General features: G+C 39.1%; 2 protein-coding genes across 2 annotated transcripts in view; both read left to right on the plus strand.

Annotated features, from left to right (window-relative positions):
* The window catches only part of LOC104435472 (LEAF RUST 10 DISEASE-RESISTANCE LOCUS RECEPTOR-LIKE PROTEIN KINASE-like 1.1), a 92,031-nt gene extending 87,239 nt beyond the window's left edge, over window positions 1-4,792 (plus strand). The window contains exons 3-4 of the mRNA XM_039307905.1: window positions 3,354-3,599; window positions 3,672-4,792. Of these exons, the coding sequence (XP_039163839.1) occupies window positions 3,354-3,599; window positions 3,672-4,636 (1,211 nt within the window). The 3' untranslated portion in view covers window positions 4,637-4,792. The remainder of the gene's footprint in view (window positions 1-3,353; window positions 3,600-3,671) is intronic.
* Window positions 177-24,046, plus strand: LOC120286368 (LEAF RUST 10 DISEASE-RESISTANCE LOCUS RECEPTOR-LIKE PROTEIN KINASE-like 1.1). The gene is made up of 4 exons (XM_039307906.1): window positions 177-967; window positions 22,228-22,260; window positions 22,615-22,860; window positions 22,935-24,046. Exons 1-4 carry the CDS (start codon window positions 742-744, stop codon window positions 23,888-23,890), a joined length of 1,461 nt encoding a protein of 486 aa, XP_039163840.1. The 5' UTR covers window positions 177-741; the 3' UTR covers window positions 23,891-24,046.
* The last annotated feature ends 1,127 nt before the right edge of the window (window positions 24,047-25,173 follow it).

The following is a 25,173-nucleotide window of genomic DNA, read 5'->3' on the forward strand; positions in this document are numbered from 1 at the left end:
GTCGTGTTTAAGCAGCTAATCTCACAAGATCAGTAGGAGTTTCCAAAGAAATGGGCGTTCTTTTCGCTTTTTTGTGAGGAATCACACAACTTCTTCTTCTTCATGCCATCCCATTCCATCCAGAGCATTGATACCCTGGAAAAAAAAAAAAAAAAAAAAAAATGAATTTCCTAGAACCATATCGAAATCTTGGGATGGGTCTACGCTGCACACACACACAAGGCTTAGGTTGCACGGCTTTCTGCATCTTCTTCATTTCCATCTTAGGAGATTCTATCATGTCGTCATTGGCTAAAGTGTCATATGAAGAGTGCAAACCCAGCAGTTGTGAGGGCAACCACCATCTGAATATAACGTATCCCTTTTATATTTCTGGAAAAGGAAGAGATTTATGCGGTTACCCCGGATTTGATTTCACTTGTGAAGGAACAAAACCTATGTATGCTCACTTCTCAGTTAAAAACATCTCTTATGAGGAGAGCTCCATCGAATTAGTAAGCCAATTGGATACTTCTTGCTTTGTTCCTAAACCTGTGACTTTCGCTCCCACAAACATCTTCCTAAACAACAGTGTTTCTACTCATCCTATGCTCAAGTTCTTCTGTAACTGCACTGGTCCTATTTCTTTTTCCTTCCCGACATCCCGTGAGTTGTCCTTCTAACGCCACATACAACTCATCTGTTGCGTTACTCCCTAATGGCACCTTCCATCCCCAAAGTGAACCCTGCGGGTCATTGTCAATGGTACCAGTAGAACTGAAGGGAGGGTTCTCTGATCAAACTATCAAAGATGTCAACTACACGGAATTGTTGAAGAGCGGGTTCCCGTTAAAATGGGATTTACTCACTGACAAGAGTTGTACTGGTTGTCAAGAAAGCGGAGGCCGATGTGGACGATCACAAGACACAGACTTTCTGTGCTATTGCCCAAATGGAACCAATCATCCTTCGATCTGCAACAGTGGTGGTAAGGTTTTTAGAATTAGGAATAAACGGTTTATGCAATAAGTTTGTCATAATTTATTCTCTTCCCTGAACAGAATGTGGTTATTATTACGTTGATACAAGTTTTATACGTGTTAGGAGGACGATGCACGCCTAGCTTTGCTAATTATATCTTCTCCCTTCAGGCCAAGTCAAGGCTGGAATTCACTACGTTATCCTTGAGATGTTAGGAGGACGATGCAAGTTTTATAAGTGTTAGGAGGACGATGCACGCCTAGCTTTGCTAATTATATCCTCTCCCAACTCTAATACAACTATAATAGCCCAAATCAAGGCTGGAATTCACTACGTTATCCTCGAGATGTTACCGTGATCAAAGATGTTTCTTCTACTTGTAGCTCTCTACTTTTACAAATCCAAGGAATCTTCACTATACTTCACACTCTATTCTCTAATTACAATCCTCAGACTTCTACAAAAAAAAAAAAATTACAATTAGGGTTACACGCTACACCCAAGAACAACAAGAGGATGAACGCTCAGAGCATAGACTCTTAATCATTTTCCCCCAAACCTACTACTTGGCTGGTTGATTTATAGCCATGAGATCTCAGATGACCATTTGAAATTCAAATCCTACGAGTGGCCTTGATTCTGTCATCTACAATCGCAGAACTCACTTTGTAGCTCCATGGAGAGATTTGCCCAAAGTAGTCGATTCTGCTTCTGTAGCTGCCTGTCATCCTCTGTTGCATGCACAAATATGGTAAACGGTTTTGATCTTCTCTAGTCCGCTTTTTTGTGGATTCCAATACCTAAGATCATTTGTACACCACCAATTTGAATTCAAATTACATTGATAAAGAATCTACGTCTTCCCTTCATGATTGTAGAGGCTTGTAGTAGAACCAATACTCCATCTATAAGCGAGAACACTTTGTGCATTCAGGTTCATCTGAGCTTCTATGCACCCAAAATCATTTGCTTACAACATTTACGCACTTTCAAGCATATTGACATCTTTATGTTCTATAGACTGTTCACTTTTTATTTCATCAATCAAAACTCTTTGACGACCACATGCCCTCTAGTTTGTAAAAGTTTTGCATGGTCCAACCAAGGTCATTGACGACTTCATGTCATTTGTTTTGTTCCTCTTCTATTGGTCTATTCCAATCCTTTTCGGCGATCACACGTCCTCTATTTTATCCTTTTGAACATCGACATATTCCTTGTCTAATGACTTGTTCGCCATTTGCAACGTGCATCCAGCTATCAACATATATCACGTCCAATAGTTTGTTCATCTTTTAGAGCAAAAGTTGTTCTACACTCTTAAGACGTCCTATTGCTAACACCATCTTCATATGAATCTACCAGTATGGTCTGCACACTCAATTGCAGATGTTAGCATACTTAAAATGTTTTGTCTTCCTCAAAATATTATAGGCCTCTTTCCTAAAAGAATGACTAGAGAGAATGGACACAATTGGACTTGAGAGAATGGACACAATTGCACTTAATCATATAAATCCCACGCCATAGCTCTATGGGCATTGCTCACATTTAACTTATCAGTTTCCGCTACTCATTTCGGCTTTCCTTGGATGGGATGATACACAATCAGCATACATGTTTTATTTCTATGCTAAGTTATCATTTTGCATTGGTGCAACCTCATGAATACTTTTGCAGAACCTTTAGAACGGAGATCTTTTGACAATTGAACTGACTTTTTCATGTCAGGAAGATGAATATATAGGACTCTATGTGCCAATAAAATGCTCAAGTAGTTGACACGCCTCATTATGAATGGCATACATAAGTTACCCTACTTTATATTTTGAACTTGATCTGCTGTTCACGTTGGGATAGGTTGTGCATCAATTTTAGATCAGATAGGATTCTGAAGAAAGTACAGACTGTGCTATTCTCCCTTTTATTATTCTCTATGTAAGTTGATTTATGAACTCTATGGAGGCTATATTGGCATCCTTTCCCTCAGTTGACCAATCTGCTTTTTGATGCAAGAAAAGGGAGTTTGCGGTGGAAGATAGGACTAGGTGACTGCCTTTTTCTTAGTTTCTCGTCTGCTATCACATTGCCTTTGCTAACGTGAACAAATCAAAGTATAACTAGGACAATCTGCTCCCTGCTTGACATGATAAAACAACAAAAACAGGATCACCTTATTGCAGAAGTATCCTTTCTGGTTTTTATTGCAAACCAATCAAACAATGCTGATCAAATCAAAGCCGGCTGTAGTAAAATCTTCTTACTTCGTCTTAAGATCTCAACTATCCGTCCATGCTTCCAGCCAACATAATCCATATGTCCTAGGAAACGGCATAAAAGTTAAAAGCATTTTCCTACATAGGACACTGGTTAATTATCTCCTGGTGCATCAGGTATTGGAATCGGAAGCTTGGCCATCATCCTGTTGTCCTATATGATCTACTTGAAGAAGAAGAATGCTTCTTTGAAGTCCCGTTTGAGAAACAGCACCTCAGATCCTCAGTCCAATTCAGACATGGAAGAGTGCAATGTCTACTTTGAAGTCCCCATTTTCAACAGTACCGAACTTGAAGAAGCCACAAACAACTTCGCTGCTTCCAATGAACTAGGAGACGGAGGATTTGGAACTGTCTACTACGGTGAGAAAATGTTTCTTCACTATTCCTCCAAGGGATCTTCAACAGAAAGACATTTTACATTGTTCTTAACAGGAAAAATTCGAGATGGGCGGGAAGTAGCAGTGAAGCGCCTATACGAGCGTAACTATCGTAGGGTAAAGCAGTTTATGAATGAGGTAGCGATCCTAACCCGTTTGCAACACAAAAACCTCGTGTCTCTGTACGGTTGCACTTCTCGCCATAGCCGTGAGTTTCTACTTGTCTATGAGTACATCTCGAATGGCACTGTTGCCGATCATATCCATGGCCAACGAGCAAACTCTTCTACTACATTGCCTTGGCAAATCCGTATGGGCATAGCCATAGAGACTGCTACTGCATTGGCTTACCTCCACGCTTCTGACATTGTCCACCGTGACGTGAAAACAAATGACATTCTTCTCGACAAGAATTTTGGGGTTAAAGTTGCAGATTTTGGGCTTTCGAGGCTATTCTCCAATGATGTCTCTCATATCTCAACAGCTCCTCAAGGGACTCCAGGTTATGTGGACCCTGAATACCATCGGTGCTACCAGCTCACTGAGAAGAGTGACGTCTATAGCTTCGGAGTTGTTCTGATCGAGCTTGTATCATCCAAGCCAGCTGTGGACATAAGCAGAGAAAGGCACGAGATTAATTTGGCTGACTTCGCTATTAACAAGATTCAAAAATGTGCGTTTGGTGAAATGATCGACCCAAATCTAGGATTTGAGTCAGATAGCGAAATCAATAGGATGATGACTTCGGTGGCCGAGTTAGCTTTCCTGTGCTTGCAACAGGATAAGGAAATGAGACCTCCAATGGATGAGGTTTTGGAGGAACTGAAGGCGATTGCATGCAATGAGAATACTGCAGACATATTTGCTTATGCGGATGAGGGTGAAGGTGTCCTTGCTCCATCTTCCCCAGATTATGACAATTCCCAGCTACTGAAGAATATGCAGTTGACCCATTCTCCAGTTTCTGTGACTCAAAAATGGGGTAGCAGCGGCAGTTCTGCTCCTGGTGTTGATGATTAGATGATCCCTGTAGCCTCTTGTCACATGCTTTGCACACACGTCAATGCAACTGCAAGTGAGCAGTCATATATGTTGAGATATTACTGATTTGAGTGCTAAAGGTATGGACATGGTAATAAAGCATTAATGTCAATCTGGCTTGCGCATTATATTGAACCATATATAGGTTATTTAGTTTATCTGTTGTTTCGTTACCCCTTAAAAAGTATCCAACACGATACATGAATATATTGGTTGGCCGAAAAAAAGAACGGCCTATAAACATGAGTAGATTAAACACATAGATAACTATCATGGGGAAGTCTTCAAAGACCATCTTTCTCTGTGGTTGGTCGTGACTTATACTGAACTTCTGTGATACAATCATTCAAGCTTACAACCATGGCGACTTGCCATGTGACAACATGTATATCAGGTCTCTTCGCTAAAGTGAGCATGGGGTGAAAAAGGGAAAGATGGTAACTATTATGATTGATGTTCAATTCAAAGTTCTGTCCATTTGGACTAAGCCGTCCACACTCTTTTTCCTTTCTGCAGGACGAGGAGATTGGATACTTTAGATTGCAAATCCAAGTTTGTCTATGGTTCAATTCAATGTTGTATAAAGAAAAATTATTCTAATAAAGACGTTCTTTAGTAATATTATCGTGACTCTCAAAGTCATGCTCGATCACAATACCAAATCAAATACAACAAGTGGTAACCAAAATAAAGATAATAATGAATAGAGGGTCCAATGGTAGGTAGAACTTAATGTTCTTTCCATGACCCCCTTTAATTGACACGGATTGGAGAAATAATTTTTGAAGAGGAAATCTGTACAGTGGCAATAAATGTGACTTGTCTATCAACTCCTTTCAATTGGTTTGAATTCATTAATTGAAGGGAACCATTTTGTTATCTCCGATTAATTAATAATTTCAATTTTAACTTGGCCAAATGATTTTGGTGTTTTAACATGAATTAGGTACCTAGAAAAGAGAACACCCATCCTAATAGTTTCGTCGCAATCATCAAAATCCCACTAGCTGCAACCTTCCCTTGCAATGTCACCACTCTCGATCCTCAATGAGACATCTTAAAAAATTTCCCGTATTCTCTTCTAGCGATTGTCGTCCTGCCCGTGAGCCATTCGGATAGACCAGCAAAAAGTCATGCGCAGGCCAGGGATGACGCATATTGTAATATTTTCCTTGGGGGTTGAAATGTCAACAAAAAGGGAAAAGAAAAGGCACGCTCGGCACAAGGAGACCGAGAGCTCGCGCCAGGAAGGGAAGAAAAGAAAGGAAAAGGGGAGAAGTAAAAGCGTTTTGCGCGCACATGCCACAGGACCTCACCAAGCCGAATCAATTACGTATCTCAATGTCCAATAAGTGATCGCGCCCTCTGTTCATTTATTTGAAGTAGTTTTCGGAGTTTGTATATTCAAAGTTATGTGAAAATCAAATCGTGAAGTCTGATTTTTGAGTTGTGAAGCTTTGAGATTTCATGAAAATGATGGATAATGGCATTGTGGAGCTGTGGTTTGACGAGAGTCATTTTAAAGCAAGGTTTTGTTGGGGTGAGGTTTATTTAGGTTTGAGTAATCGTTTCGGATAAGCGAGTTGTTAGCGCGTAGGAGTCATTTTGTTAACATTTGGGTATAGTTTAGCCATTTTGTAATTGGGATAGAGTTTTATTTGATTTATGAAATGGTATATGAAATGTATCTTGGTTTACAAAATAGAGTTTGATATAATTTGGGAAACACATTGTGATATACAAAATTTCTACATTTAGCTTTGTGAATTAAGGAAGATGTCATGGATTGATGTTAATGTTCAATATTACTATAAGCCCAACGCTAAAGCCAACAAAGTTTACATGCATAAAGCATCTTAACATGAATTTACATCTTATGCAGCTGAATGTACATAATGGCACGACCACCTAGAATTCAGTATGTTTTTAATTTCATTGGTTTCTGGTTTCGTTACAGACTTACTAATTTCATTACTATTTTTCCACGATCATCTTGATCTAATGAGCAACCTGAAGACTATATAAACATGCGTGTTTCTTCTTGAAACAAATTATTAGTGCATCAACAAAAAGGGAAAGTGGTCAAAAATTCCTAAACTTATCATACGACCGCCGATTTAGTCCTAAATTTTTAATTTTATCAATTTAATGCTAAACCTTACAATGATTTTCCAATGTAATCCATATGATCAATTTTGGTAAAAATTGCTAACAGTATTGTCTAGTCATGATATTTGGTACTAACGTAGACGAATTTTGTAAATTATATATATATATTTGTTTCTCTTTTCTTTCTTTGTATTTTCTGTTTTCTGTGTAGGTCACTAGCTATAGGCAAGGGCTGTGATGCCCTCATTAGATGTTCCCAACATTATATTGAGGTGAGGGCAAGCACGAGGGTGTCACAGTCCTCTCTTGTGGCCGGCAACCGACAACTAGTGGGGAAATAAGAAAAAAGAGAGAAATAATAAAAGGAAAGGAAAGGAAAAAAAAAAAAATGAAAATTTTAAAAAATTTTAAAAAACTATTCACGGTAATGCCGGTTATGTCACATGATACAAGTGACATTGATTGGATCATCACATTACAATTTTTTGGGCAAAATTGATTGGACGAACTTCATTAAAAAATCATCAAAAGATTTAAGATTAAATTGATAAAATTAAAAATTTTAGATTTGAATTAGCCAAGTACAAGGAATTTTTTTGACAATTATCTGCCAACAAAATTGACCGATTATGCCAAAGTCAATCATTTCCCAAGGCGGACACTTTCAGGAAAGAGCTGTATAGGTTGGATTAGTAGCTTGTTGATAGGTCAAGTGGAACGAAAGGCTAGAAGTATCTATCGTGTACTTGGTATGTCACGGCATCTAAAGTTTTATAGTTGTAATTCAATTCGCACATTACATTTCAGTTGTTGTGGCTTCATTCTAAATCTTGTTTTCTTTAATTTTACTTGTTGTTCTATTTTTTTATTTTTTTGATGAGATAGATGTTGTGCTATTTGAGACATCGAATATTTTCCCAATAAAAGCTCTTAGTAAGCACTGATTTTTCAAGACAAATAAGAATATAGCTTGATAACGTTCGTCATATGAGTAAAAGAGTCTCAACTTTGACCAAGTATGGAAGCTAAATTACCTGACAAATAAATGAAATGTAAACAAGAAGAATCCCAGTTAAATTGAGCTCCTACCTAAGGAATTTTTAAATTGAATAAACAAGTCCTGCTCTAGCATTTACATAACATTGCTCTCCTTCCTTATAGACCTGTTAGTTCTCGATCATCCATTTTTATCTCAATCCACCGTGACTCCTACATAGTTTGATGGGCAGAAGAATAGCCTAAGTGCCATAACTTGGCACGGGATAACACTTAAGTGACATAACTTCAAAATGGTATACTTGAGTACCAATTTCAAAGTTAAATGGAACACTTAAGTGCCATTCCGGCGAAAATCCGGTTAAATGACTTACGTGGCAAGTGAGTTTGGTCCAAAACGGCATCGTTTTGCACACGCGTGGACGAAAAAAAAAAATGCAAAAACGACGTCGTTTTCGTATCTGACGTGTAAATAATAATATAAAAATTGATTAAATTAGATTTAAACTTAATTTTATATCAAATATTCAAAAAAATTAAAAAAAAATTGAAAAAAAAGGGGGTGGCTGAGGGCTGAGCCCTCGCCGCCACCGCCTCCCCGCCGTCACTGGGAAGGGCCGGAGACGGAGGGGAGAGGGTCGGCGGGGTCGCGGTCCGCCGGCCTCGCCGAGCCCTAGCCTGGGGCCGGCGAGGCTGGCCGACCCTCCCCACTCCGTTGCCGGGCCTTCCCGGCGGCGGCGGCGAGGAGGTGGCGAGGGCCCGCAAGCCCTCGCCGGATCTAGGGAGGGCCGCGACCCTCACCCCGGATCTAGGCGCGGGCCGCAACCCCGCCCCATATCGGGGGAGGGCTCGCATGGGGCGAGGGTCGCGAGCCCTCGCCGCCTCCCCGCCTCCGTTGGGAAGGGCCGGCGACGGAGTGGGGAGGGTCGCGGCCCTCGCCGCAATTCGACGAGGGCTCGCGGCCCTCGTCTCTGTCGGCCGGGGGCCGACGACCTCGGCCGACCCTTCCCCCTCCGTCGCCAGCCCTTCCCCGACGAGGGCTCAGCCCTCAGCCCGCCTCCTTCAACCTCCCCTTTTTAAAAATTTTTTAATTGTTTTTCATTTTTTTATTTTTTTATTTTTATTTTTTGTTAATTTTTTATTTTTTGAATATTTTAAATAAAATTAAGTTTAAATCTAATTTAATTAATTTTTATATTATTATTTACACGTCGGATACGAAACGACGTCGTTTTTGCATTTTCTCCGCCACATCGGCGTGCAAAACAACGCCGTTTTGGACCAAATTGAAAGTTGCCACGTAAGCCATTTGGCTGGATTTTCACCGGAGTGGCACTTAAGTGTTCCATTTTACTCTGATATTGACACTTAAGTATACCATTTCAAAATTATGGTACTTAAGTGTCCATCCGTGCCAAGTTATGGCACTCCAGGTGTTCCAACCTGTAGTTTGACAAGTACCTTTAGACTCTAGTTTTTCTTCATCTTGGTTTCACCAGCATTGTCTCAGTGTCAAAGACACGGCTCTTGCGTGTACAAGAAACAGCGGGGGCTTGTCCATAAGCCAAGATTTTTGCAGAAAGCCAAGCTCTAACGTTCAATTTGGAGACAAGCCACTTTACAAATTTAAACTTTTAAAAGAATTTGTGGTAATTCCACAAAATTTTATATGATAATATTTAAATATTAAATCACAACTTTATCTAAGAATCATAATGTTTCACATGGTACTAAAATCTTCAAATCTTTCCAAACCCCTTATTTGCCTTTATTATTGAATCTTTTCAAGCTTAGTTTTAGGCCAAAGTTTACCTTGCAATTGAAGGGGACTGGTAGAATATTTAAAATATCAAACCATACTCTCATCTAACAATTTCATATTTTAGAATAGTTTATAATGGACACAAAATTTTATAATCTTTAAACCTATCATGGCCCTCCCAAATGAATAAGGAAGACGAGCTTTAGAGTTAATGTCAAGTTGGAAACCAATGTTCAACTAAGCTATTCATGCAGTCTTCTAACTAAATTACATATCTGAAGGTTTTTGTCCTCTAAGTGTCTATGCAATGTTGTTGTATTTATTATGGTCTAAAACGTAACCTGCCCATTCAACTAAAACCGGCAAATCACAATTCAATAAAAGCATCACAATCAATTTGTAAGAATTAATAATGAAAGGACAAGTAAGAGATAAATTACATTAAAGTACCCCAGTACAAGTCGAGCAAAATATATTCCCTAGCCTTGTTATTAAGCCTTGCGGCGTTAAACCCCTTGAGCTAATTTCAAATCATATTCAATTTTCTAAAGCAAGTAATTTTTCTATATCTAAACTAGAGGAAAAAAAAAACTAGAGAAAATCACGAATTTTCCTGAACCTTGGGTGTACCCTCTAACTAAAACTAAACTGATTCAAATACTAAAATCTAACTATCAAGGCCTATTTTTCTTACCAAATTTCCATATTTTTTTATTTTTCAATTTCTTATAATATTTTTATATTCTTATATTCTTGAAAATTAGGAGTCGGGCCGAGTCCTTGGGTCTGGTTCAAAAATGGGCCACGCTCTGATCTCTCAGGTCTAGGCTAATGGGCATAACTTTAGCTTTTATATTTAGCTCTCTCCAATTCTAACATTTTTTAGACCAAATCATTTAAGCTCATTTTTATCACAACTGCATCAAACTGACGCTAATCCTTTTGTTATTATTAATATACGAAGCCCAATTCTAAATACAAATTGAACTCATCCCATAGTATGCGTATTTTTCGTGATAGGCCCTATTTGTTTTATACTCGCTAATGTGCGTTTTTCTTTGCTTTCTTTTTCTTTTCCTATTTTTCTTTTTCTCTATTACCTCATTATACTGTTGTCTTCATCGTCTTCCTCATAATCGAAGATCCGTCTGCCAAATCATCAAAGCACGAACATATATTCGTCTCTATTAACCAACCTATACTTCTTGTCAAACCTCCATCATCATCCACCACACAGTCACCGACGTACGTTGACCAAACTCTCGTGGGAGCCACCTTTAAAGTCTTAAGATATGATATGATACAAGTTTGGAAATTGACCATTGACATGATTTTTACTAGAGATTAACTGATGGACTTGACTATTGATATATGTATTAAGATAGTGGATTTTAATGAATATTTCCGATTTGTATAAGGCTTGTTGAAATGAAACAAATATCTGTTTATAAGATATGTACTACTTATTGAATTGTGATTGTTCACCTCTCTCCTTCCCAAATTTTTCAGGTTCCTCGATTAGTGGTGATGGTACGAGAGTGCTTTTGATGGGGACTTTTGGAAGTTAAATTTTGAGTATGATTTTGGGAGTAGGTTCTTTAGTTGCATTTAAGGCCGTGCCCTTTAAATGGAAGGACGACCATGCCATACCTCTATTCTTGTAGGATTCGAGGAGTGACATCTTTTGTTATCAAATCAGGACCCCCTCTAGTAGGTGTCCATGTGAAAGTTAATGTGCCTATAACAACCTGATCTGATGAGGGTGGGGATTGTCACTAGGGCTAGAGAAGCTAGACAAGTAACAATTCCTAGCAGGTATTTAGAATGGTGAATGGGGCAGGAATGAATCGAATCGTGCACCGAATAAGAGGAAAGCTATTCTGAAATATATATGTGAAAACTAAAATTAACTCATAGGTGATGCCTTTTGACACAATGGCAACCTTTGCTTTCGAACTCCAAAATTAAGCAAACCCATGCTAGAACACCAACACCTCCTGAGACAATATCTGCCTATACACCAAAGGAGAAAACCCTAAGGCTCGACGTGGGACGGGTCAAATTGAATGATATCTTGGGTTAGTTAAATCAGAGTTGTCACGGTCAACGACATAGGTAGGCCACAATCTCCACAAACGTAGAGAACAAAAACAGAGACATGATTAGGTAAAAGGATGTGATAAACAAACCGGGACAATTGAGCTTAGAAATTAATCCTGGACTGTTAATTTTGAACGGTACCTCGCCGATGACTGTCATTGAACACAACAGGAAGAGGTATAAACTCCGAGCAAACATGATAAACGAAAAAAGAAGAAGAAGAAATTGTTTGGGTTTGGTCCGGCGAGATAAAATACGGTAGAAAACATTGTTTGTGATCATGTGCGACATATCATTATACACTCAAACAGGTTAGTATCAAGGACTAATCTATACAGACTCAATTTGGTTATTTTGTCGAACATATGGTGGGGGGTTTAGTTGCTTAATTTATATACGAGTTAGGGTAACGGTCCATTTCATTCCATCGCAGTAAGCACTTACATACGTCATCATCTCAGCCTCGATCATATATCAGATTTTAGATTGACGATGTATGAGGTCTCAGTATCTGTTTTCATTCTAAAACTATGACCGATGGTAACAAAAATCTAACTCCCCTTCATCAAGCTTAATTTCTAGCTCCGAACAGTGAGAAAATCCAAGCAAGGACTTCCCCAGAAATTTCACCACCGAGGATCGGAAGTTAAATTGAAGATATAAACGCGAGATAACTTCCGCGAATTTCCCGGTCGTGAAACAGGGAGGGGCAGAGCAGGAAAGGTGCAAATCCGACAGCGACGAAGGCTAATAACGTCAGGAGAGTAGAAGTGAAGGAATTCTCAGCGGGAGCATGCAGCTACGAGCGGCGATAAGGGTAATCAGAATTGGAATCTGAAAGCAATCTTTGGACGAGCGAGGTTGAAAACCGCTCGAAGCTCTCAGTCTCTGCAAAGGAACGGAGCACTGACTATTGTGGAACCTTCCCCATGTTCCTTCGCTCAGCATTCCTTCTCGCGCCCGCCGGCGTGGTCTCATCCTTGCTCGTTCAAGAACGAACGTGAGAGAAAAAAATGAGGGTCGAATTGATGGGTGAATGGGCCACCACTGAGAATAATGGGCGGAACGTCTTGCCTAGGTCTCATAGGCTTGGCATTAATAAGCCCAAATGCGGAATCTAATAAATGAATTGCACAAATCGGATCCAAATGTTTTTTTATGGGCTAAGGTTTATTCAAAAGGTTCAAGAGCCTGTGCTGAAAAAGAAAACCTCGTTTTTATCACTTTTCCTCTCATTTTCATTGTTTTCTATTTATTTATTCATTTAATTTTGATATTAACTTGCTATTTTTTTTATTGTTTACTTTTACAAAAATGAATACTTGAATTGTCAACTAAAATTTATATGTCAACAAAACCTTCTCGAGAAAATTTTTAGGATAGGTCAGTAGTTCTTGTTGTTCATGATCATTGTACTAAGGATTTACCTTTTTGGAATTTCCTACTGCTCCTGGACCTAACTCTTGCCACTATTTCTTTGAAATTAAATTTCAAACAGAGGCCTCTAATTGTGAAAGACCCACTGATTTTTTTTCCTTGAATTCATTTTTCTAATTTTGCTTATTTGGTTTGATTTTAATAAGCATAACAAGGGATAAAAGTTTCCAGATCTTTTTTTTTTTTTAATTATCCTCTTGTAAATGATCCAACTTGAGGGGATATATGAAAACAGTAGTCAACTGTAGGAATAACTTGTTAACGGGGGCAAGATTTGTGCAAGTTTACTAAGTCTACACATTTGACCGACCTATCATCATCAAAGAGGTAAAGTGATGGGTGACTGGCTCCTCAAAAGTCTTTTGTTCTAGTCTTCTTGTCCCCTTTCCAAGTCAACCACCGTGTTTAAGTGGGAATTTCCAATAACAAGGGCCTTCTTTTCGCTTTCACGTCAAAAATCACACAGTTTCTTCCATTTCCAATAACAAGGGCCTTCTTTTCACTTTCACGTCAGGAATCACATAGCATCTATATCCCAAAGAAAATAAAAAATAAAAAATAAACTCCATACGCTCTACTTGATCCCATTCCATAACATCGATATCCAAAAGAAAAGAAAAAAAGAAACTCCATAAGTTCTAGACTAAAGTCAAATCAAAATGCCGAGATGAGTCTACACTGCACTTACACACGAGGTTTAGTTTGCACAATGTTCTACATCTTCTTCATTACCATCTTAGAGGATCATGTCGCATCGTGATAAGATGAAGTATCATATGAAGTCAGCAAAGCCGCAATTGTGGGGGCAATCACCGTTCGAACATAAATTATCCATTTTATGTTCCAGAGGAGGAAGAGAATTATGCGGTTATCCTGGATTTGACATCACTTGTGAAGTAAAAAAAACTATATATGGTCCCTACTCAGTTAAAAGCATCTCCTACAATGAGAGTTCCATCGATTTAGTAAGCCAATGGAATACTTCTTGCTTTGGTCCTCGTTCCTTCGCTTTTCTTCCCCAAAACGTCTTCCTAAAGAATTGCGGTTCTCTTTATAGACTACGGTTCTTCTATGACTGCACGAACGCTTCTTTTCCCTTCCCAACATCCCCTCCGAATTGTACTTCTAACGTCAGATACAACGGCTCCGTTGCTTTACTTTTTAATGCGACGTTTCCTCATCCACAAAGTGGATTCTGCCGGTTCTTTACGTAGGTACCAGTAGAACCGGAGGGAGGGCTCTCTAATCAAAACTATCGAAGATGTCGACTACAGGGAGTTGTTGGAGAAAGGGTTCCGATTAAGATGGGATTTACTAACTAAAAATAGCTGTATTGGTTGTCAAGAAAGTGGAGGCCGATGTGGACGATTACGAGACATGGACTTTCTGTGCTATTGCCCACATGGATTCAGTCATCCCAAGGACTGCAATAGCGGCGGTGATAAGGTTTTTAAAGTTATGAATTAACGGTTCATGCAATAAGTTCATCATAGATTATTCTCTTCCTTGAACACTGAACAGCATGTGGATATTATGATGGTACGAATCTTATAAACAAAAGTCATGCACGCCGTGCTTTATCAATTGGATCATCTCTCTTTTCCGGTTTACTCGTGGGCTACTCCACTCTCAGTTCCAAAAGCCAAATTAAGGCTGGAATTCACTGTGTAATCCTTGAGATGTTACGATCTCCATCTTTTTATAGCTCTGCTTCTACAGATACAAGCAATCCTTGCAACACTTAACATTCTATTCTCTAATTACATACACTCAAATTTCTACAAAGAAATAGAATTCTCATTTAACAGCTTCGACAAACAAAAACGGCAAGATGATGGACACTCAAAGCAGCTCCTTTTTTTAAAAGGAAAATGATATAAATAATCCTTAAATTTTAACTCGATATATAATGTGATCTTTGGACTTTCAATTTATTTAATATAGTCCCTGAACTATAATTGAATGTGCAAGTCGTTATTAAACTTTTAATATATTTAATGTGATCCATGAACTTTTAGTATATATTCAATATAGTTATTGGACTATATGCAATTATTTAATAGTATGCCTAAACTTGAATGAATGGAAGAATGATATTGAACATTTTCATGTACTTTAAGAACTAAATTGAACATTTATTATAAGTTAAGGAACACTGCACGTTTGGTCAAAGTTTAGAGATCATTGTGCAATTATCCCTTTTTTCGTTTCCCCTAACTTTGTTACGACCATTTTGGAATTCCAATGCCACGAGTGGCCATTGGTGCGCCATCTACAGTCTCAAAACCTCACTATGTAGGTTTACGGAGACAATTTCTCAAAATAGTCAATTCTGCTTCTGCAGCGGTTGCATGCCCAAATATGGTAAACTGTTATGATATTCTCTAGCTCGGTTTTGGGATTCCAATACCTAAGACCAGCCATAGAACACCAATTCGAATATAGATCAAATTGATAGAGAGTCTGTATCTTCTCTCTAGAATTTCAGACGCTTGTAGTAGAACCACTAGTCCATCTGTAGTGAGAGCAACTTCTGTAGTCAGGTCCATCCAAGCTTCCACATACCCAAGCTTGTTCTCCTTCCAATAGCTACCTTCGAGCGAATCGACATCATAATGTTCTGTATACCATTCAACTTCTACTTGGTCCATCCAAAATCTTCAATGATTACACGCCCTCTAATTTGTTCACCATTCGCAAAGTCCATCCAAGCTTATTGATGTTTTCTTGTCCTCTAGTTCTTTCACATTCTATTAGTTCATCTGAACAATTTTTATGATGATACGTCCTTCAGTTTGTTCACCATCCACTTGGTCCTTTTGAACATCGACATATACCTTGTTTAATTATTTGTTCACAATTTGCAGTGTCATCCACTCATCAACATATCTCATGTCCAATAACTTGGTCACCTGCTACAAAACAAAAGCCGTTCTACACCCTTAGATGTCTTATTGCTCACACCATCTTCATAAAAATGTATATAGAGAAGATATCTTCTGCACACTCAATTTCACATGCTAGTATACTTTTTTTGTAATCCTCAAAATATCCTAGAAATGTTTCCTAACATTATGACTTGAAAGAGCGGATCCAATTCCACTTAACCATAGAGATCCATGCCTAAGCTCTTATGTGCATCTCTCACTTTTAACCTATCAGTTTCCACTTCCCATTTTGGATCTCCTTCGGTGAGATAATACCTAATCGGTATACAAGTTTTCTTTCTATGCTAAGTTACCATTTTGCATGGTGCACCCTCATGAATACTTTTGCAGATTCCTACTTTAGAATTGGCATTTTATAATAGGGAAACTGACTTCTCATTTCAGTGAGATAAATATATAGGACTCCTGTTCACCAATAAATTGCACAAATCGTTGACACACCTCATTTTTAATGGCAAATATAAGTTACTCATAATATTTGGAACTTGCTGCCATTCTCAGGTTGTGCGTTAATTTTATATGAAATAGGATTCGGATGAAAGTACAGGCTGTGGCAATTTTTTCCCTTTATATTCTCTATTCATCCGAGTATGCGAAGCTGATCTATGAACCCTATGGATGCTATTTTGACATCCTTTCCCTCAATTGACCTATCTGTTTTCTCAACTTTGATGCAGGAAAAGGACGTTGGTGGATGGACTAGGTAATTTCCTTTTTTTCTAGTTATCATATTGGCTCTGCTGACCTGAACAAACCAAAGTATAACTAGGACAATCTGCTCGCCAGTTGACATGATAAAACAAAAGAAACAGGATCATCTTACTACAGAAGTATCCTTTCTGGTTTCTACTGCAAACCAATCAAACAATGCTGATCAAATCAAAGTTGGTTGTACCAAAATCTTCTTACTTCATCATAAGAGCTCAACTTTCGGTCCACGCTTCCAGCCAACATAATCCATATGTCCTAGGAAACGACACAAAAGTCAAAAGCATTTTCCTATATGGGAAACAGGTCAATTATCTCCTGGTGCATCAGGTATTGGAATCGGAAGCTTGGTCATCATCTTCTTGTCCTACATGATCCACTTGAAGATGATGAATGCTTCTTTGAATTTCCATTTGAAGAACGGCGCCTCATATCCTCAGTCCAATTCAGACATGGAAGAGAGCAATGTCTATTTTTAAGTTCCCATTTTCAACCGTACCGAACTTGAAGATGCCACAAATAGCTTCTCTGCTTCCGATGAACTCGGAGACGGAGGTTTTGGAACTGTTCACCACGGTGAGAAAATGTTCTTTCACTATTCCTCCAAGCGATCCTCAATTGAAAGACATTTTCTACAATGTTCTTAACAGGAAAACTTTGGGATGGGCAGGAAGTAGCAGTAAAGCGCCTATATGAACGTAACTACCGAAGGGTAAAGCAGTTCATGAATGAGGTAGAGATCCTAACCAGTTTGCAACACAAAAACCTTGTGTCTCTGTATGGTTGCACTCCTCGCCACAGCCGTGAGCTTCTACTTTTCTATGAGTACATCTCCAATGGCACTGTTGCCGATCATATCCACGGCCAGAGAGCAAACTCTTCTTCTACATTGCCTTGGCAAATCCAAATGGGCATAGCCATAGAGACTGCTACTGCATTGGCTTACCTCCACGCTTCTGACATTGTCCATCGTGATGTGAAAACAAATAACATCCTTCTCGACAAGAATTTTGAGGTTAAAGTTGCACATTTTGGGCTTTCAAGGCTGCTCCCCAATGATGTCTCTTATATCTCAAGAGCTCCTCAAGGGACTCCAGGTTATGTGGATCCCAAGTACCGTTGGTGCTGCCAGCTCACAAAGAAGAGTGATGTCTATAGCTTCGGGGTTGTTTTGATCGAGCTTGTATCATCCAAGCCAGCTGTGGACCTAAGCAGAGAAAGGGACGAGATTAATTTGGCTGACTTCACTATTAACAAGATTCAGAAATGCAATTATGGTGAATTGATCGGCCCAAATCTAGGATTTGAGTCAGATAGCAAAATCAATAAGATGACAACTTCGGTGGCCGAGTTAGCTTTTCTGTGCTTGCATGAAGCTTAATTTCTATCTCCCAACAGTGAGAAAATCCAAGCAAAGACTTTTCCAGAAATATTACCACTAAGGATCGGAAGTTAAATTGAAGATATAAACGCGAGATAACTTCCACGAATTTCCCGGCCGTGGAACAGGGAGAAGCAGAGCGGGAAAGGCGCAAATCCGGAATGCCCAGAAACGACAGGCGACGATGGCTAATAACGTCAGGAGAGTAGTTGTGAAGAAATTCTCAGCGGTAGCAGGCAGCGAGAAGAGGGACGGGCTTTTCCCTTCTTTTACTTAATTGGGCCAACAAAATGAATTCCACACTAGGCATTATCATGAGTTTCAATTAGACTTTTTCTCGTGGGTTCCCTCACAGACTGCAAACTTTTCGGGCAAATTGATAGCTGTGAATGGGCCTCGACTGAGAATATTGGGTAGAATACCTTGCCAAGGTTTCAGAGGCTTGGAACTAATAAGCCCAAGTACTGAACCTAATAAGTGGAGATACGGACAGCACTAAATCATAATTTTTATACGACATTCATTTAAATATTATAATTTATTTCCGATCACTTGAGTGACATAACTTTTCAAAAATAATTTTGATCGATTACTTGAATGCTAAAACTTTTAAAAATATTCATCTAAGTATTGGAAATTTGACGTAGAACATTTTAGCAATTAAGTTCTAAAAAATTCACCATAACTTTCGATTGATCACTAGAGTGCTAAAACTTTAAAAAAAAATGTTCACCCAAGTGTCGGAAATCTGATGTGGCATAGCACGTGATAAACGTTTTTAAAACATTTAAACATTCAAGTAATTGATAAAAATAAAAATAAAAAGTTATATGACACTTAAGTGATCGAAAAAAAATTATAGCAATTAAGTAAGTAATATATATAAATTATAACACTCAAGTGATCCAACAGAAACGCCTAATTGTCAAAGACCTACTGATTTTGTTTTTTTCTTAAACTTATTTTTCTAAATTTGCTTATTTGGTTTAATCTTAATAAGCAAACAGGGGATAAAACTTTCCCTTTTTTTTTTTAACCCATCAATCCTCTTGTAAAGGATCCAACTTGAGGAGATGCATGAAAAAAAGGAGTCAACTCTCGGAATGACTTGTCAATGGGGGCAAGATTTGTGCAAGTTCACTAAGTCTACACATTTCACCAACCTATCATCATCAAAGAGGCAAAAGTGATGGACGGCATTGCTCCCTTGAATGTCCCTACCTGACTCTTCTCAAAAGTCTTTTGTTCTAGTCTTCCAGTCCTCTTTCCAAGTCAACTGCCGTGTTTAAAGTCAACTGCCGTGTTTAAGCAGCTGATCTTACTTGACCAGTCAAAAGAATTGTCAATAACAAGGGCTTTCGTTTCACTTTCATATGAGGAATCAAACAACTTTCCCTTCTTTCTTCTTCTTCTTCTTCATACTATTCCATTCCGTTCTTTAGCTTTGATTTCAATAATTAAAAGGAAAGAAAATTCTCATTTCCAAGCTAGAACCATATTGAAATCCTGGGATGGGTCTACACTGTGCTTCCGCACAAGAGGTAATTTGCATTGCATTGCACATCTTCTTCATTGCCATCTTAGAAGAGCACGTCGAGTCATCATCATATGAAGCTTGCGAACCCCGCAACTGTGGCACTGATGATTTCAACCTAAGCTATCCCTTTTATATTCTTGGAGAAGGAAGCAATTTATGCGGTTACCCTGGATTTGAGATAACTTGTCGAGGAAAAAAGGCTACGTATGGGAGCTACGCAGTTAAAAGCATCTCCTACAACGAGAGTTCCATCGAATTAGTAAGCCCAAGGGATACTTCCTGCTTTGCTCCTCGCCCCTTCCCCTTGCTTCCCGATAACGTTTTCCTACAGGACAGTGTTTCCCGTCATCCTAAACTTTTATTCTTCTATAACTGCACCGACCCTTCTTTTCCCTTCCATACATCCTCTGTGAATTGTACTTCTAACGCCACATACAACGCCTCTGTCGCGTTGATTCCAAACTGCACCTTCTATCGACAAGGTGGTTCCTGCCGGTCATTTGCAGTGGTACCAGTACAACTGGAGGAAAATATCTCGAATCAAACTATCAAAGATGTCAACTATAGGGAGTTGTTGCAAAAAGGGTTCCAGTTAAAGTGGGATTTATCAACCAGTTGTACTGGTTGTGAAAAAAGTGGAGGCCGATGTGGACGATCACAAGACACGAACTTTCGGTGCTATTGCCCACATGGAACAATTCATCCCAGGGACTGCTATAGTGGCGGCGGTAAGGTTTTGGAATTAGGAATTAACGGTTCATGCAATAAATTCGTCATAAACCATTCTCTTCCCTGAATAGAACATGGTTATTACGATGATACAATTTTATTGAGTGTTACGAGGAAAATGAGCATTATTAATCGTGTCATCTCCCTTTGGCCTATCCACTTAGCATATTCAACTGGCCTACTCCACTCTCCCAACTCTAGCAACACAAATCAACGCTGGAATTTATTATGTAATCCCTGAGATATTTTGGCATCTGAAGATGTTTCTTCTACTTGTAGCTCTGCTTCTACAAATACAAGCAATCTGCACTACACTTCACACTCTATTCTCTAATTACTGATGCTCAGACTCCTACAGAAAAATGCAATTAGATTTACTCATCTTTTACACACAAGAACAACAAGAAGATGAACACTCAAAGCATAGACTCTTGTTCATTTTGCCCAACTCCATTATTTGAGTTTACAGCCATGAGATCTCGAAAGACCATTTGAAATTAAAATCCTACGAGCAGCTTTGATTGAGAGAGTTTCCCAAAGTAGTCGCTTTTGCTTCTGCAGCTCCCATCATCATTTGTTGCCTGCAAAAATATAGTAAACTGTTTTGATCTTCTCTAGTCCACTTTTTTTGTGGATTCCAATACCTAAGATCATTTGTATAACACTAATATGAATTTAAATTACATTGATAAAGAGTCAACATCTTCCCTTCATGATTGTATAGGCTTGCAGTAGAACCAATACTCCGTCTATAGCGAGAACACCTATTGAAGTGAGGTCCAAGTTTCTATGTGCCGAAGCTTGTTTGCTTACAACTTTCGGGCACTTTCAAGCATACTGAAGTCCTTTTGTTGTGTAGACTATTCACTTTTTGTTTGGTCTATCAAAACTCTTCAACCACTGCTTGCCCTCTAATTTGTTCAAGGCTTGCAAGGTCCAACCAAGCTTGTCAACGTCTTCATGTCATTTGGTTAGTTCATCTTCCATTTGTCCATCCAAAACTTTTTTATGATCACACGTCCTATGGTTTATTTACCATTCACAAGGTCCTTTTGAACATTGACATATTCCTCATCTAATAGGCTGTTCGCCATTTGCAATGTCCATCCAGTTATTGCCATATCTCACGTCCAATAGCTTGTTTATCTTTTAAAGCAAAAGTCGTTCTACACTCTTAGATGTCCTATTGCTAACACCATCTTCATATGAATATTTACTAGTGTCTTCTGCACACTCAATTGCACATGTTTGTATACCTAAAATGTTTTGACATCCTCAAAATATTATAGGCATCTTTCCTAACAGTATGACTTGAGAGAACGGATACTATTGTGCTTAACCATAGAAATCACACGCCATAGCTCCATGTGCATTTCTCACATTCAACCTATCAGTTTCCACTTCCTATTTCGGCTTTCCTCGGGTGGGATAATACACAATCGGTGTTCACGTCATCTTTCTATGCTATCTTTTTGCATTTGTGCAAACCTCATAAATACTTTAGCAGAACCTTTAGAATAGAGATCTTATGACAATTAAACCGACTTCTCATTTCAGGAAGATGAATATATAGGACTCTTGTTTGCCAATAAAATGCACAAGTAGTTGACACACCTCATTATAAATGGCAAACATAAGTTACCCCACTTTATATTTTGAACTTGCTCTGCCATTCACCTTCCGATAGGTTGTGCATCAATTTTATATCAAATAAGATTCGGATGAAAGTACTGGTTGTGGCTATTCTCCCTTTTATTATTCTCTATTCGTCCAAGTATGTAAAGTTGATTTATGAACTCTATGGAGGCTATATTGGCATCCTTTCCCTCAGTTGACCAATCTGCTTTTTCAACTTTGATGCAGGAAAAGGGAGTTTGCGGTGGAAGATAGGACTAGGTGACTTCCTTTTTCTTAGTTTCTTGTCTGCTATCACATTGCCTTCGCTAACCTGAACAAATCAAAGTATAACTAGGACAATCTGTTCCCCGCTTGACATGATAAAACAAAAAAAAAAAAAAAAACAGGTTCAACTTACTGCAGAAGTATCCTTTCTGGTTTTTACTGCAAACCAATCAAACAATGCTGATCAAATCAAAGTTGGCTATAGTAAAATCTTCTTACTTCGTCTTAGGATCTCAACTATCTGTCCATGCTTCCAGCCAACATAATCCATATGTCCTAGGAAACGACATTAAAGTTAAAAGCATTTTGCTGCATAGGACACTGGTTAATTATCTCCTGGTGCATCAGGTATTGGAATCGGAAGCTTGGCCATCATCCTGTTGTCCTATATGATCTACTTGAAGAGGAAGAATGCTTCTTTGAAGTCCTGTTTGAGACACAGCACCTCTCATCCTCAGTCCAATTCAGACATGGAAGAGTGCAATGTCTCCTTTGAAGTCCCCATTTTCAACAGTACCGAACTTGAAGAAGCCACAAACAACTTCGCTGCTTCCAATGAACTAGGAGAAGGAGGTTTTGGAACTGTTTATTACGGTGAGAAAAAGTTCCTTCCCTATTTCTCCAAGGGATCTTCAACTGAAAGACATTTTCTACAATGTTCTTAACAGGAAAAATTCGAGATGGGCGGGAAGTAGCAGTGAAGCGCCTATACGAGCATAACTATCGGAGGGTAAAGCAGTTCATGAATGAGGTAGAGATCCTAACCCGTTTGCAACACAAAAACCTTGTGTCTCTGTACGGTTGCACTTCTCGCCACAGCCACGAGCTTCTACTTGTCTATGAGTACATCTCCAATGGCACTGTTGCCGATCATATCCATGGCCAGCTAGCAACTACATTGCCTTGGAAAATCCGTATGGGCATAGCCATAGAGACTGCTACTGCATTGGCTTACCTCCACGCTTCTGACACTGTCCACCGTGATGTGAAAACAAATAACATCCTTCTCGACAAGAATTTTGGGGTTAAAGTTGCGGATTTTGGGCTTTCGAGGCTATTCCCCAACGATGTCTCTCATATCTCAACAGCTCCTCAAGGGACTCCAGGTTATGTGGACCCTGAGTACCATCGGTGCTACCAGCTCACGGAAAAGAGTGATGTCTATAGCTTTGGAGTTGTTCTGATCGAGCTTGTATCATCCAAGCCAGCTGTGGACATAAGCAGAGAAAGGGATGAGATTAATTTGGCCGACTTTGCTATTAACAAGATTCAAAACTTCGCGTTTGGTAAATTGATCGACCCAAATCTAGGATTTGAGTCAGATAGCAAAATCAATAGGATGACGACTTCGGTGGCCGAGTTAGCTTTCCTGTGCTTGCAACAGGATAAGGAAATGAGACCTCCAATGGATGAGGTTTTGGAGGAACTGAAGGCGATCGCATGCAATGAGAATGCCGCAGACATATTTGCTTATGCGGATGAGGGTGAAGGTGTCCTTGCTCCATCTCCTTCGCATTACGACGATTCCCAGCTACTGAAGAATATGCAGTTGACCCATTCTCCAGTTTCTGTGACTCAAAAGTGGGGTAGCAGCGGCAGTTCTGCTCCTGGTGTTGATGGTTAGATTATCCATGCAGCCTCTTGTCACATACTTTGCACACACGTGAATGCAACTTCAAGTAAGCAGTCATATATGTTGAGATATTACTTATTTGAGTGCTGAAGGTATGGACATGGTAATAAAGCATTAATGTCAATCTGGCTTGCGCATTATATTGAATAGTTTATCCATTGTTTCGTACCCCATTAAAAATATCCAACACGACACATCAACATATTGGTTGGCCGAAAAAGAGAACGGCCTATATACATGAGTAGATTCACACGTAGATAACTATTATAGGGAAGTCTTCAGAGACCATCTTTCTCTGTGGTTGGTCGTGACTTATACTGAACTTCTGTGATACAATCATTCAAGCTTACGACCATGGTGACCTGACATGTGACAACATGTATATCAGGTCTCTTCGCTAAAGTGAGCATGGGGTGAAAAAGGGAAATATGGGGATGACTATTATGGTTGATGTGTAATTCAAAGTTATGTCCACTCGGATTATTCCGTCCACACTCTTTTTCCTTTCCGCAAGACCGGGAGATTGGACGCTTCAGATTGCAAATCCAAGTTTGTCTATGGTTCAATTCGTTGTTTTGTCCCGATATTTTCAATTCTGATAAAGACGTTCCTGTAATATTATCGTAACTCTCAAAGTCATGCTCGGTCACAATACCAAATCAAATACAGCAAGTGGTAATCAAAATAAAGATAATAACGAATAGAGGGTCCATTAGTAGGTAGAATTTAATGTTCTTTCCATGATCCCCTTTAATTGACATAGATTGGAGAAATAATTTTTGGAGAGGAAATCTATACAGTGGCAATAAAGGTGACTTATCTATCAACTCATTTCAATTGGTTTGAATCCATTAATTGAAGGGAATCATTTTGTTACCTCTAGTTAATCGATAATCTCAATTTTAACTTGGCCAATGATTTTAGTAATTTCACATGAATTAGGTACCTAAAAAAGAGAATACGCATCCTAATAGTTTCGACGCAACCATTAATTCACAATCCCACTAGCTGCAACCTTCCCTTGCAATGTCACCACTCTCGATCCTCAACGAGACATCTTCAAAAATTTCTCGTATTCTCTTCTAGCGATTGTCGTCCTGCCCGTGAGCCATTCGGATAGACCGGCATAAAGTCATGCGCACCCCAGGGATGACGCATGTTGTAATATTTGCTTTTGGGGTTGAAATGTCAACAAAAAGGGAAAAAGAAAGGCACGCTCAGCACCAGGAGACCGAGAGCTCGCACGAGGAAGGGAAGAAAAGAAAGACAAAAAG

The sequence above is a fragment of the Eucalyptus grandis genome, chromosome 2, assembly GCF_016545825.1.
Source record: "Eucalyptus grandis isolate ANBG69807.140 chromosome 2, ASM1654582v1, whole genome shotgun sequence".
Lineage (NCBI taxonomy): Eukaryota > Viridiplantae > Streptophyta > Magnoliopsida > Myrtales > Myrtaceae > Eucalyptus > Eucalyptus grandis.

Bases quoted from the DNA above. Each gene is read 5' to 3' on its own strand.
- LOC120286368 (XM_039307906.1), top strand. From the start codon at position 742: ATGGTACCAGTAGAACTGAAGGGAGGGTTCTCTGATCAAACTATCAAA. The intron at 22,261-22,614 runs GTGACTTCCTTT...CTGGTGCATCAG, and splicing joins GCGGTGGAAGATAGGACTAG to GTATTGGAATCGGAAGCTTG. The intron at 22,861-22,934 runs GTGAGAAAAAGT...TGTTCTTAACAG, and splicing joins TTTTGGAACTGTTTATTACG to GAAAAATTCGAGATGGGCGG.